The 15,341-nt window shown below is 41.5% G+C and overlaps 1 protein-coding gene across 8 annotated transcripts in view; it reads left to right on the top strand.

Moving 5' to 3' along the window:
- DRC8 (dynein regulatory complex subunit 8) overlaps nucleotides 1-15,341 on the top strand; it is a 186,020-nt gene that overhangs the window by 55,367 nt on the left and 115,312 nt on the right. For 4 of the 8 annotated variants that reach the window (XM_017870412.1, XM_017870413.1, XM_017870417.1 and 1 more), the window contains one exon: nucleotides 2,862-2,946. In XM_017870412.1, coding sequence (XP_017725901.1) covers nucleotides 2,862-2,946 — 85 coding nt within the window. Of the gene's footprint in view, nucleotides 1-2,861; nucleotides 2,947-15,341 lie in introns of those variants that run through there. The other 4 variants (XM_017870415.1, XM_017870411.1, XM_017870416.1 and 1 more) reach the window with 4 other exon arrangements.

The following is a 15,341-nucleotide window of genomic DNA, read 5'->3' on the forward strand; positions in this document are numbered from 1 at the left end:
TGGGGTGGGGTGGGGTGGGGTGTTGGGGGAGAAGAGCAGGATTGTTCAAGTGAGGAAGATCTGAGTTCAGTCCAGCTCTGCCACTCAATAAGTCTGTGATCTTGGGCAAAAGGTGCTTAGCCTCTCTGAGCTTTGGTTTATCTTTTTCTCTATGGTTGTAAAAGTATATACAGTACCTGACGTAGAACCTGGTGTATAGTGTTTATTCAGTACATATTTGTTGAATGAATGAATGGTATTCAGTGCTATATATAAAAGCATATGTATGAAGAAAGATTGGAAGAAAATACAGCAAAATGATGAGTGGTTATATTGGGGGAAGAGAATGCAAGTGATTTTTAAATTTCCTATTTTCTGTTTGGTGGTATTACATTTCTAATTGAAATAATTATCTAAACTCATGCCTAATGTCTTTCTTTCTGGGCGTCCTACCGTATTTACTGTTTGATACATCGTGAGACCTTTTTCTTTTCTTTGAGACAAGGTCTAGCTCTGTCGCCAGGCTGGCGTGCAGTAGTGTGATCCTGGCTCACTGCAGCCTCGACCTCCTGAGCTGGAGCGGTCCTCCCGCCCGGGCCCATCAAAGTGCTAGGCTGCAGGCATGAGCTCCCATGCTTAGCACAATTTTAAGACTTAATTACATTATTTTCCTTTATTCTTTCACTCAGCCAAACACCTTGGAGTTGGCCTTGACCCTTGTCTTTCTATATCAGCAAATCTTGCTGGCTCTGCTCTTTAGAATATATACAGAATCGGCCAGGCGCGGTGGCTCACGCCTGTAATCCCAGCACTTTGGGAGGCTGAGGCGGGTGGATCACGAGGTCAGGAAATCAAGACCATCCTGGCCAACATGGTGAAACCCTGTCTCTACTAAAAATACAAAAAATTAGCCGGGCGTGGTAGTATGCACCTATAGGCCCAGCTACTCAGGAGGCTGAGGCAAGAGAATCGCTTGAACCCAGGAGGCGGAGCTTGCAGTGAGCCGAGATTGAGCCACTGCACTCCAACCTGGGCAACAGAGAGAGACTCCATCTCAAAAAAAAAAAAAAGAATATATCCAGAATCCTGCCATGTCTCACCACCTTCACTGCTACCATTCTGGCCCACGTCTCCCGCCTGGAGTACTGCGGCGGCCTCCTGCCTGCTCTCTCTGCTTCCACCCTTGTCGTAATCGCCAGAGTGATGATCAGCAGACCACATCGCTTTGCTGCCCGGAAAAACCCTTCAGCGGCTTCGCATCTCATTCAGAGTAAAAGCCAAAATCCTTAAAGTAGCCTACAGGGCTTTTTTTTCTTTTTCTTTTTGAGATGGAGTTTTGCTCTTGTTGCCCAGGCTGGAGAGCGATGGCGCAATCTCGGCTCACCGCAACCTCCGCCTCCCAGATCCAAGCAATTCTCCTGCCTCAGCCTCCGGAGTAGCTGGGATGACAGTTATGCGCCACCACGCCCGGCTAATTTTGTATTTTTAGTAGAGACGGGGTTTTACCCTGTTGGCCAGGCTGGTCTCGAACTCCTGACCTCAGGTGATCCACCCGCCTCGGCCTCCCAAAGTGCTGGGAATATAGGTGTGAGCCACCGCGCCTGGCCAAGGCCTCTTGACAGTCTATTCTTCACCTTCAGACTCATACCTTTCTGATCTTATTTCTTACTCTTCTGCACTTACTGTTCTCTCTGCCTGAAAACTCTGCAGTTGTTCATAAGGCTGGCTCCTTCCGTCCTTCAGGTATCTGCCCAAGTGTCACCTTACCGCAGAGGTAGGCCTCTCTCAGACCACCGTATCAACCCATTCTCCCCCACCCACGCCCCACCCAGCATCCCTCATGTCCCTACCCTGTTTATTCCTTCCTCCATTTTTCACACCATTTGCCTTACTATGTATTTTATCAAATATTACGAGCTTATATATCTTTCCCAGTAAAAGCAGCTGTATAGAGGCAGGGATTTTTTTCTATTCTGTTCTTTGCCATAACCTTACCACATAGTAAGTACTAGGTAACTATTTATTGAATATATATATGAGTGTTTCATATATGTAAGTCATAGTCCAAAACTAGTTTGAAAGCTCTTTGAGAAAATGTCATGTTGGTTTTTATGCCTTTCTTCCTGCAACTCCGCAAGCATAGAATAAGGCAAGGTAGGCAGGGAACACTAGGGATAAGCAAACAGTATCTGTTGTGTTGGATTCACTGTGCCTCTCAGGCGAGGACTCTACCCAGAGGACTTGAGAGAGAGGCCGCTGCTGGAAATATTCTATCACCGTGATTGGAGTGGTTCCATGAGTATGTGCGTATGCAAACACTTAATTAAGCTGTGTACTTAAGATCAGTGCACCTTTACCATATGTGTATTATGCCTCAGAAAAAATGTTTACAAACACAATATATCCTTTGACATCTCCAGAGGAAGTTAAACATGCTAAATGATACATAAAGATAAGGAGAGAGTTCTTCATATGCTTGCTTATTAAGATTGCTAGTCTGGTTATTAGAATTTTTGTTTTCTTTTTTTTTTTTTGAGACGGAGTCTCGCTCTGTCGCCCAGGCTGGAGTGCAGTGGCCGGATCTCAGCTCACTGCAAGCTCCGCCTCCCAGGTTCACGCCATTCTCCTGCCTCAGCCTCCCGAGTAGCTGGGACTACAGGCGCCCGCCACCTCGCCCGGCTAGTTTTTTATATATTTTTTTAGTAGAGACGGGGTTTCACCGGGTTAGCCAGGATGGTCTCGATTTCCTGACCTTGTGATCCGCCCGTCTCGGCCTCCCAAAGTGCTGGGATTACAGGCTTGAGCCACCGTGCCCGGCCAGATTTTTTGTTTTCAATTCAAAGCTAAAGTAAAATAATTTTTATTTACTTTGTCTTTTGCAGAGATAATAGTAGCAGAATTTCACAAAAAAATCAAGGAAGCATTTGAAGTGTTTGACCATGAGTCGAATAATACAGTGGATGTGAGGTTTGGAAATATTTTTTTTGTTACACTTCTAAATTATTGATACAAGTCATAAGATACAAGAGAACTATTTTCTCTTCTTTTTACACTGTACCTTGGATTTTTTATGCTGTTTTAAGTATTTATTTTGCATGCTCTGTAAAAGGTCTTTGCTAGCTATTGCTTTGATAAGTACTGTTTCTTATTCTTCATACTCTGGTAGAAAGAATATACTGTATTCTCATTGCCTGTTCCAACCTATAAATTGTAAACTCTGTGAGTGAGACGAACTGTATTTCAGTTTTAGTGCTTGGCGCATAGTTGGCACTCAGGAAGTAGTCGAGTGAAGGAACAGCATTTGCTTTGTAAAACACATAAAGATGTATTACAAGGCCACGAATAGGATATTGCAAGGAAACGTTAATAATGCCTATGCGATGGCACACTCCCCCTGTAAAATAGCAAAAAGAACCCAAACCGAAGAACATAAAACGACAAGAGAAGACATGAATACTGGTGGGTCTGAAATGGAGGACACAGCTTGAGTCTGAAACAAAACAAACAAAAAACCCCTTAAAAGACAGAAGAGATTAGACGCTAATAAGAATTGTAGGGTTTGTGCCACACACATCAAAGAAAGGCAATGAAGCTGGGTGCGGTGGCTCACACCTGTAATCCCAGCACTTTGGGAGGTCAAGGTGGGGAGATCGCCTGAGGTCAGGAGTTCAAGACCAGCCTGAACAACATGGTGAAACTCCATCTCTACTAAAAATACAAAAATTAGCCAGGCATGGTGGCGGGCGCCTGTAATCCCAGCTACTTTGGAGGCCGAGGCAGAAGAATCACTTGTACCCGGGAGGCAGAGGTTGCAGTGAGCCAAGATCACGCCACTGCACTCCAGCCTGGGCGATAGAGCGAGACTGTCTCCAAAAAAAAAAAAAAAAAAAAAAAAAGGCAATGAAACCATTCTTTCAGGAGGCCAGGCTAAATGAGAGTTATTTGATGAGATTGCAATCTCAAGACCAGAACCTAGTAAAGAGGCCAGCACAGCAGTGGGAAGTGGTTTGAAAATGGTTCTGGAAAGGAACTGTTTGAGGCTTATAAACCAGTGCCATCAGAGGTGCAGCACCACACAGCTCTGGTGGCTCTGGTCACATTGCATTCTGTGGGAATGACACTGTGGAACACCAGGCCTTCCTGTGGGTACCCCAGTAGGAAATGAGTGGGCGGGGTGCTAGTGGTGGTGGTAGGGTTGGAGAGGGGGTGTAGCAGGCAGCCCTGGCCTGCAATTTGAATAACTAAGCACATGAATGACAAGTGCCTTGACCTCAGACCTCTCCTTGAAGGGTTCTCCTGGGGACAGGGGACAGAGGTCTTGTTAGAGAAGTCGGGGAAAGTATGGCTTTATGAGAGAGGGGAAAGAGAGAAAAGAAACCAGCATTTGCTTAAGGCTTGCCATCTAACACACTACCTGCAGTTGGGTGCTAGAGGCTTCATGTGGACTATCTCCTTTTAATCTTTTTATTTGTGGGTTAAGGGTTGGCATCTCCGGTTTCGGGACAAGGAGAAGGTAAATAGTTTGCTCCGTGTCACACCAGGGTTTTTCTAACTCCGAGTCTCTTGCTATGCTACATGACCCACACTCCCACCCCTGCCTACCCTTTAAAGACGTCAGGGCTCCTCTTCTGCATTCAGGCTTCCTGACAGTAGCAGTGAAAAGAAAACCTCTGGATCCCTAAGAGCAATGAGGCCAGGCCTTTTATGGTAAAAGGGCCAATTCAGTAAAAGTAAACATGTTTATGGGCTGAATCTTTTTTCCACTGAAAGTTAAAATAACTTTACCGAGGCCCTGAGGGAAAGTGGATGTTCTTACAACTTAAAGGGTCTGCTTTATGGTTAAAGATGGTTACTACGAACATTGTTATTGTTTTTAGCATTAAAATATTGATGCTGAGTGTATTTGAGGAGAAACAACATGGATGAATGTAGCTTCCTAATCATTATTCCTGTGTTAATTTGTATAGCACTTTAAAGTTTATAATGAATGTTCTCATGCTGCTGGTATCATTACCATCCACTCGTTTTTAAAAATTCATTTAAAGATAGAGTCTTACTCTGTCCTCCAGGCTGGATTACAGTGGCTTGATCATAATTCAGCGTGTGTGACCTTGAACTCCTGAAGTGATCCTAATGCCTCAGCCTCCCAAGCAGCTAGGACTATAGGCACTTGCTACCACACCCAGCTAATTATTATTTCTTGTAGTGACAGGGGTGTTGCTACGTTGCCCAGGCTGGTCTTGAACTACTGGCCTCAAGTGATAGACCCTCCTCAGCCTCCCAAAGTGTTAGTATTACAGGTGTGAGCCACTGCACTCGGCCACTCTTTATAAATTGGAAACTAAGCTTTGGGAGGCTGAGGCAGGTGGATCACCTGAGGTCAGGAATTGAGACCAGCCTGCCCAACATGGTGAAACCTCGTCTCTCCTAAAAATAAAAAAAGTAAAAAAAAAAAAAAAAAAAAAAAATTAGCTGGGTGTGGTGGCGGGCGCCTGTAGTCCCAGCTGCTTGGGAGGCTGAGGCTTTAGAATCTCTTGAACCTGGGGGGTGGAGATTGCAGTGAGCTGAGATTGCGTCACTGCACTCCAGTCTGGGCAACAGAGCGAGACTCCATCTCAACAAAGCAAACAAACAAAAAAGAAAATGTAAGGATGGAGAAGCCAAAAGACTTGCCCGATATTACACAATAGGTTAGCAACAAAGTTGGAACTCAAGTTCGTTTCTTCTTTGGGGGCGGCGCTTTCCAGTTTGTGCACCCCCGAAGGGCGGCTCTGAGAATGCAGGATGAGTAAGGTCTGGCCTTGCCTTTCCCAGCGCGTTTTCTCAGTTTGTAAAAGTGGTTGATCTATCGAGAATGTATTTTGGCTGATTAAAGTGAAGGTCTAAATAGACGTTTTTTTTTTTTTTTTTTCCTCAAATTACTCACCAGTTTATTCTACTTACTTCTGGAATTGTTAGGCCTTCTTTATAATATGCAACATTTTATAGAAGGGGTCTAATTTGGCACGTATCTTATGTGCTGTACCACTTTACCTTCAATGCTCTATTAACTGTTGTCAGTTTATAAAATGATTTAATGTCTGATAGTTTAATATCCTTCTTTTTAAACATTTTAATTAAGGGTCGAGAGCAGTATTCTGTGTAAGAATTGAGGAAAGTACATAAAAAAGAATGAAATCCTGTCATTTGTGGCAACCTGAGTGAGCCTGGAGACATTATGTTAACCAAAATAAGTCAGGCACGGAAAGAGAAATACCGCATGATCTAACTCCTATGTGGGAGCTAAAAACAAACAAACAAACAAACAAACTGAGTTCCTGGAAGTAGAAAGTAGAGCTGTGTGTCAGAGGAGAGGAAAGATGGGGAGGAGGGACTGGGGGAGGTTGGTTAATGGATGCAGAATTACAGCTGGATTGGTGGAAGGACTTCTGTTGTAGAGGGTGAATCTGGTTAACTCTCATTTATTTTCCAAAAATAGAAGAGAGGATTTTGAATGTTCACAAGGAAATGATCAATGTTTTAGGTGGTGGAGATGCCAGTTACCCTGATTTGATCATTACACATTGTATAAAGCATTGACGTATCACTCTGTATATCTCAGAAATCTGTACAATTATTTGTCAACTAAAAATAAAAGGGAAAAAACAAGGATTGAGTGGTGTAAAGAAGTGTTTTTCAGGCCAGGTGCAGTGCCTCACGCCTATAATCCCAGCACTTTGGGAGGCCAAAGTAAGGGAGGAGACCACCCCTCATATCGTCTTATGCCCAGTTTCTGCCTCCAAAGAAGAAGTAAAAACTAAAAGGCAGAAGTGAAATCTACAGGCAGACAGCCTGGCGCCGCATCCCGGGCCTGGTAGTTAAAGATCGACCCCTGACCTAATCGGTTATGTCATCTATAGGTTATACACATTGTATAGAAGTGCACTGTGAAAATCCCTATCTTGTTTTATTCCGATCTAAGATCTAATTACCAGTGCATGCAGCCCCCAGTCACGTACCCGCTGCTTGCTCAATCAATCACGACCCTCTCACATGCACCCCCTTAGAGTTGTGAGCTCTTAAAAGGGATAGGAATTGCCCACTCTGAGAGCTCAGCTCTTGAGACAGGAGTCTTGCCGATGCCCCTGGCCAAATAAACCCCTTCCGTCTTTAACTCGATGTCTGAGGAGTTTTGTCTGCCACCCATCCTGCTACAGAAGCAGGTGGATCACCGGAGGTCAGGAGTTCGAGACCAGCCTGGCCAACATGGTGAAACCCCATCTCTACTAAAAATACACAGATTAGCCAGGCATGGTGGCGTGTGCCTGTAATTCCAGCTACCAGGGAGGCTGAGGCAGAAGAATCACTTGAACCCAGAAGGCAGAGGTTGCGGGGAGCCAAGATGGCACCATTGCACTCCAGCCTGGGTGACAGAGTGAGACTCCGTCTAAAAAAAAAAGAAAGAAAGAAAGAAAGAAGTGTCTTTGAACGGAGGGAGAGATATATAATGGCTCAGTGGGGGCAGGACAGAGAGAGCCGTTCCTGGAGAGCCCCCAGGCACTGCCTGCTCCTCCCCTAGCTGCTTCATCCCTCAGGTGGAAGTTTGGTGTTACTTCCTGTGTAGGGCTGATCTAGGCCCCCTTGAGAGGTCTAGGTCTTAGAGTTTTGTGGTGGCTACTCTCCCTTTCCCTTATCTCTGCTTTGCACAAATTGGAATATTTAATTTGAAATTTTATCGCATCAGATAAAGGGAAAGTCTGGTATTGCAAATGCTGGGCAGCCACCAGCCCACTGTCAAAACCTTTCTGAGCGGGGCCCCTACTACTGCCCTTCTGCCTCTGGAGGCCAGTCCTGAGGCCTGGAATCAGACTTCCTGGCTTCCCATCCCAGCTCCGTGACTGCGAGTCATTTCGTTATTCTCTTTGTGCCTCCATGTACATTTGCCTCAGAGGTTTCATAGTACAAGTAAGTAGTTCTCAGAGTGCTCCCAAGACCCTTTCAGGGGTCTGTGAAGTCAGAACTATTTTCATAATAAATTTAAGAGAGTATTTGTTCTTTTCATTCTCACTTTTTCCACAAGTATATACTGTTTTTTTTCTTTTCTTTTTCTTTTTCTTTTTTTTTTTAAGACAGAGTCTCTTTGTCACGCAGGCTGGAGTGCAGTGGCGCGATCTTGGTTCACTGCAACCTCCACCTCCTGGGTTCACGCCCTTCTCCTGCCTCAGCCTCCCGAGTAGCTGGAATTACAGGCACCTGTCACCACGCCCGGCTAATTTTTGTTTTGTTTTGTTTCGTTTTTTAGTAGAGATGGGGTTTCACCATGTTGGCCAGGCTGGTCACAAACTCCTGGCCTCAGGTGATCCACCCACCTCAGCCTCCCAAAGTGCTGGGATTACAGGCATGAGCCACTGCACCCGGCCTTGTATTGAAGTGTTTCAAAGGCTACGTGACATGCAGTTTTGCAGCAGATTGAACACACAACTAGATATGAGAATGCAGCTGTCCTCTGTGAAGCCAGGCGTTACATATTTACAGTGAATGTATGTAAAACATTCCATTCTTCTCAATATACTTTTTGTTTTGGAAAATATAGTTTAAAAAAATAAAAATTATTTATGTAAACATAAGAGTTGATTTATGACTTCCAAATAAATACATATTTTTAAAATGTAAGGTTTAATTTCTAAAATGATAATAAATACAGATCCATATAACTCACACAAACATAAATGCTTTGAGTGCCTTGATAATTTTTGATAGTTTGTAAAAGGAGTTCTGAGACCAAAAAGTTTGAGAACCACTCTTGTGAGTGGATATTTTTAAAGCTCTTAGAACAATATTAGCTTGGGATTTAAAGCTAAGAACAGTATTAGCTATTATAATTTTTCTACTTTATATACATATAGTTCGTATTATTATTATTTTGAGATGGAGTCTCACTGTCTGGCTTAAGCTGGAGTGTAGTGGCCCGATCTCAGCTCATTGTAACCTCTGCCTCCTGGGTTCAAGCGATTCTCCTGCCTCAGCCTCCCAAATAGCTGGGATTACAGGTGCCTGCAACTGCGCCCATCTAATTTTTGTGTTTTCAGTAGAGACAGGGTCTCGCTATGTTGCCCAGGCTAGTCTTCAACTCCTGGCCTTAAGTCATCTGCCTGCCTCAGCCTCCCAAAGTGCTGGAATTACAGACGTGAGCCACGGTGCCCAGCCCCATTTTGTTTTTAAAGTAAATAACTCAGACTTGTTTTGCCTCTGTTTAATCTGGATGAGCAATGTTATGTTATATGTAACAAAACTCTCATAAGAACTTTAAAATACATATTTTATTTTAGAGACAAGCTCTGTTTATGTTGCCCAGGCTGGCCTTGAAATCCTGAGCTCAAGCGGTCCTCCTGTCTCAGCCTCCCGAGTAGCCGGGACTATAAGCACGTACCACACCTGGCTAGAACGTTTTACTTATTCCCATATGTTCCATATTGATCTCTTAAGATCTAAAGCATTTTATTTTCCTTTTTCATTTCCTTGTTAAATAGTTTTTGAAAGCTAGCTCCTTGAAAAACATTGGGCAGGTTTTCAATATCACTAATTAGGGATACTCTGATTTTGCCTTATATAAAACAGACTTTTTTTTTTTTTTTTAAGACAGTCTCGCTCTGTCGCCCAGGCAGGAGTGCAGTGCAGTGATCTTGGCTCACTGCAACCTCCACCTCCTGGGTTCAAGCGATTCTCCTGCCTCAGCCTCCGAAGTACCAGGAATAGTGAGATTACAGGTGTGTGCCACCATCCCCCACTAATTATCTCTCTTTTTTTTTTTTTTCTGTACTTTTAGTAGAGACAGGGTTTTTGCCATTATAGCCAGGTTGATCTCGAACTCCTGGCCTCAAGTGACCTGCCCGCCTCGGCCTCCCAAAGTACTGGAAGTACAGGCATGAGCCACTGCACCCGGCCACATTTTCACTTATATGTATTTTCCTGCTCTGTATTTAGAAGTTAAGAAGACCGATTGAAAATAAATTTTGAATAGGTGATATATGTACATGGGATAAAATTCTAAAGGTAGAAATAATATATAGTGATAAATAAATCTCTTTTCTACCTATCCAGTTCCCCTTTTTAAAGGCAAGGTTTGTTAACAGTTTCCTCTAATTCTTCCAGAGATTCTCCATGCAAATATGTATGAGTATGTGTGTGCGTGTGTGTGTGTGTGTGTGTGCGCGCGCATGTGTGTATTTTTTTACTGTGGTAAAATATAGATAACCTAACATTTATCATTTTAAGTATAGAATGCAGTGGCATTAACATTACTGTACAGCCATCACTGCTATCCATTTTAGGCTTTTTCATCTTCCCAAACTGAAACTCTGTACCCATTTAACAATAATTCCACACCCCTCCCTCTTGCAGCCCGTGGCAACCACCGTTCTGCTTTCTGTGTCTATGAGTTTCATTATCCTAGGTGCCTCATATATAAATGGAAGAGTACAATATTTGTCCTTCCTGTGCTTGCTTCGGCAGCACATATACTAAAATTGGAACGCTACAGAGAAGATTAGCATGGCCCCCGCATGAGGATGACATGCAAATCTGTGAAGCATTCCATTTTTAAAATACAAACAAGTAATATTTGTCCTGTGTCTTGTTTATTTCACGTAGTGTAATGTTCTCAAGGTTCATCCACCTTGTTGCATGTGTCAGAATTGTATTCCTTTTTTGAATAATATTCCATTGTATTTATATCCCACATTTTGTTCATCCATCTGTCTATTGATGGACATTTGGGTTGTTTTCATCTTCTGACTGTTGTGAATAACGCTGCTATGAATATTGGTGTATAGATATCTGTTCGAGTCTCTGCTTTTAATTCTTTTGGGCGCATATCCAGGAGTGGAATTGCTGGATCACGTGGTAGTTCTGTGTTGGATATTTGAGGAACCACTGTACTGTTTTCCACAGCGGCTGCACCATGCTGCGTTCCCACCGGCAATGCCCCGAGGTTCCGGTTTCTCCACATCTTTGCCAGCACTTGTCATTTCTGTTGGTTTTTTGGAGGGGGGTGTTGCTGTTATTGTTGTTTCTATAGTAACCATTCTACTGGGTGTGAAATGGTATCTCACTGGGGCTTTCATTTGCATTTTCCTGATGAGTAGTGTTGAACATCCTTTCATGTACCTATTGGACATTTGTACATCTTCTTTGGAGAAGTCTCTAGTCTTTGCCCATTTTTAAACCAGGTTGTTTTATTTTGTTTGTTTTTGAGTTGTAGGATATGTGTTTATTTTTAACGTGAATGGTATGATACTATATAAACTGTTCTGCACTCTGCTTTTTTTACTTATCAATATATCTTGACTATTAGTATATAAAAATTGGCTGGGTGCAGTGGCTCCCACCTGTAATCCCAGCACTTTGGGAGGCCGAGGCGGGCAGATCACCTGAGGTCAGGAGTTCAAGACCATCAAGACCACCCTGGCCAACATGGGGAAACTCCATCTCTACTAAAAATACAAAAATTAGCCAGGCATGATGGTGGGTGCCTATAATCCCAGCTACTTGGGAGGCCGAGACAGGAGAATCGTTTGAACCTGGGAGACAGTCGTTGCAGTGAGCTGAGATCACGCCACTGCACTCCAGCCTGGGCGGCTGAGCGAGACTCTGTCTCAAAAAAAAAAAAAAAAAATTATCCTTATTTCATTGTATGGATGAATCATAATATATTGAATTAATCTCCCCACTAATGGACACTGCAGTTGTTTCCAGGTTTTTGCTATAATAGTTCATGTTGCAGAGAATATCTTAGCATGCATATCCTCTCGCAAAAGTGAAAACTTTTTCTCGGGTAAATTATTGGAAATATGTCAAAGGGCTTGACAATTTTTGGTAGATGTTGCTATCTTGATGATAGAGTCTCTCAACTCATGTGAGAGTACTAGTTTCTTCAGTCCTTCTGAAACAAACTTTAATTACCAAGCATTGGGATTTTTTTCCAATCTGATATGTGAAAAATGGAAACTCAGTGTTAATTTTCTTTTTTGTTTTTTCTTTCTTTTCTTTTTTTTTTTTTTGAGACAGAGTCTTACTCTATCACCCAGGCTGGAGTGCAGTGGCATGATCTCAGCTCACTGCAACCTCCACCTCCTGGGTTCAAGCAGTTCTCCTGTCTCAGCCTTCTGAGTAGCTGGGATCACAGGCTTCCATCCGCCTGGCTAATTTTTGTATTTTTAGTAGAGATGGAGTTTCACCATATTGGTCAGGCTGGTCTCGAACTCCTGACCTCAGGTGATCCACCCGCTTTAGCCTCCCAAAGTGCTGGGATTACAGGCATGAGCTACTGTGCCTGGCCTAATTTTCATTTTCTAGATTATGAACATCTTTCATATCTCTTAAAACTATTTGTATTTCATTTTGTTTGCACTGATGGTTCATGATTTTTCCCCATTTTTTCCCACTGAATTCTTTATCTTTTCATATATTAAAGCTCTCAGCCTTAGTCAAGATATGTATGTCATGTGTCTTTTCCCTCTACTTTTACTTTCTGGCATGCAGATTTTTTTTAATTTAGTCAAATTACACACCTTTGGAGTATGGATTTAATTTTTGGAAACAAACAAATGTCATTTAGAGTAGTTTTAGTAGAATAAATTTAGGTTCCCCTAAATAAAGCTAATTTGGTGGGGAAAATACACCCCAAGGAGTGCCTCTAAGAAATAAGCGAACTTTTCCATGTGGCTGATACATTTAATTTAAAAGTGACTATAATCTTATTCACAAATAAATCCAGTTTTTTGTAATCGAACAGAATACAAGCACACTGGAAATCAGTAGTCAGTTGCTGGCGCCATCGTGGATTTTCTATGTGCCACCCTCTTTTTATTTCAGTTTTCTTATCTATAAAATTGAAATAAAAATACCTGCACCATTTAAACCACAAAAGTATAAGAATATCAAATTAAAAATATCAACTTGCATTTTTTTTTTTAACACTCCATTCTGATCAATTTCAGAACAGGCTGATACTCATGAATTTGGTGAGCTAAGATGAGATAGGGCCCAATCCTGGAATAAAAGCACCAATCTTTCCCCTTTCCCAAGCCACACCCATCTGTCCTGTTCCTATGCTTCAATGCCTTTACAATGTGACCTTATTTTTAGTATTCCAGACTATTCTGTGTCCGCACCCAGACCTCATCTTGAATTGTATCTGCCATTATCCCCACGTGTTGTGGGAGGGACCCAGTAAGAGGTAATTGAATTATACAGGCAGGTTTTTCCCATGCTGTTCTCGTGATAGTGAATAAGATGATTTTATAAAGGACAGCTCCCCTGTAGACACTTTCTTGCCTGCTGCCATGTAAAATGTGCCTCTGCTCCTCCTTCGCCTTTCACCGTGATTGTGGGGCCTCCCCAGCCCTGTGGAACTGTGAATCCATTAAGCCTATTTTTCTTTATAAATTATCGAGTCTTGGGTATTTCTTCATAGCAGTATTAGTCATATGAGAATGGACTAGTACACTGTGTTTAATTTATACCTGCCCCATCTATAGGAGATTTTTCTTAATATTTTCTTAATCTTTAGACAAATTTTGCAGTCCAGCAGCACCAAGTATCTACTTGCTAATATAGTGAGTTTCTTTTTTCATTGCTTCCATCTTCAACTCAATATGAGTCTCTGAGGCTCATGATATCCAATATTCATTTCTTTTACTGATAGGGAGACTTAAGCTTCGTTAGCAATTGGCGGGAACCTTGAGTGTACTAGGTCCTGTGTAAAATTCAATAAGAAATAGTAACAAGAACTTATTTGTAATGGGTTAGAAATAACTTTTCTTAGGAGCACTGGAGGTACCATAAATACTACTTTTACTTCTTCACATATAGTGCTGTTTTTGAAGAGATACTAAAACAACATTTTGCAATTCATGTTTATCAGATAGTAAGAAGTGTGAGCAGTGTGGAGAGATTGCATGGATGGTGTCCCCAAGACAGTTATTACCTGAGAAGGCTGGAAGCTACTCAGAGAGCTTTATAAAAACTGTATTGATATTGGGTCTACATTTGTGCAATGGAAAAACATGGAAGAGGATTGGGAATTGTTGGGTCCACACACCCCTCAATAAGAAATGAATTGTAAAAACAGGTTTATTCATGCAGTGATTATTCACCTGTATGCGTGAAGTGAATGATGAACCTAAGACTACATGTGTAACTTGGATAAATCTCAAAAAACAACGTTGAGTTTAAAAAGTTACAAAAGGACAGAAACATAGCACCATATATGTACATTTTAAATAGGCAAGATAATAGTAAATATTGTTTGTGAATACAAGGATGCGCATGGGAATGATGAGCGCCATCCTCAGAATAGTGCTGTGGTTGCATCTGAAGATGAAAGGAGAAGGGAGGAGGAGTGGAATGTTAGCTGTTTCTGCAATGTTTTCCTGTTAGGAAAAAAATGCTGAAGAAAATGTGGCAAGATGTTAACATCTGGTAAATCTTAGTATCGGCTGTCATATTTTCTCCTGTACTTTTCTCCGAAATACTTTATAACTACACATAAAAATAAATATTTTTAAAAGAGTGATTTATATCTTATCTCTTTACCATCTCACTTTGTAGTTGCTTTGTTAATAATTGGTTTGCTTCTTATGGTCCTTTTGATGAACCGGGGTTAAAGAGTCAAAGAGAATTTTTTAAAGTCATTCCAAATTCTACTTCCTGAAATAATAATTGTTAATGTTAGACTACTATGATTCTAGAGCTCTTTCTGTCCATGTGTAATATAATAAATGGATAGAAAGGTGGGGAATTAATAAGAAAGGAAGAAGGAGGAAAGGAAAGGAAGGAAAAAGGTATGGAAGGAAAAATCTAGGATATAATCTTCATGTGGGAAGGACTTACTTTAATTTTACTTGAATGTGACAAAAGAAAAAAAATTAAATTGAAGAAATTGTGGAATCTCAAATGTTTGTTAGCCATAAGAGACATTATTTATTTTAAGTTCAGAAAAGATTTTGAGGAAAACATTAAGAGACTGTAATCCTTGTGTGTTTTTTTAAACTATCTATTTCAAATATAAAAAGTGTCAGTTGATTCCTTGCTGTGAAAGGTAAGGACATTAGCATTTCCAAAATTCTGTCTCTACATTTTCTCTCCCAACCCCCAGTTTATCTTAGGTATATTTTTATTTTTACACTGACAAGGTAGAATGTTCATACTTTGTTCACACATTTTTTAGTAGTTTTGTATATTTGAATGAAGTTGCCACTAACCACATTTTCTCATTTTGTTCTCCATCCTTGAATTCTTTGATTTATTTTTGTTGTATAGATTCTCTTGTCAGTTTTTAAAATTTTTTCAGGAAGTGCTCATGGATTTTTTTTTTTTTTTTT

Source organism: Rhinopithecus bieti, unplaced genomic scaffold, assembly GCF_001698545.2.
Source record: "Rhinopithecus bieti isolate Rb0 unplaced genomic scaffold, ASM169854v2 scaffold_5132, whole genome shotgun sequence".
NCBI classification, from domain to species: Eukaryota; Metazoa; Chordata; class Mammalia; order Primates; family Cercopithecidae; genus Rhinopithecus; species Rhinopithecus bieti.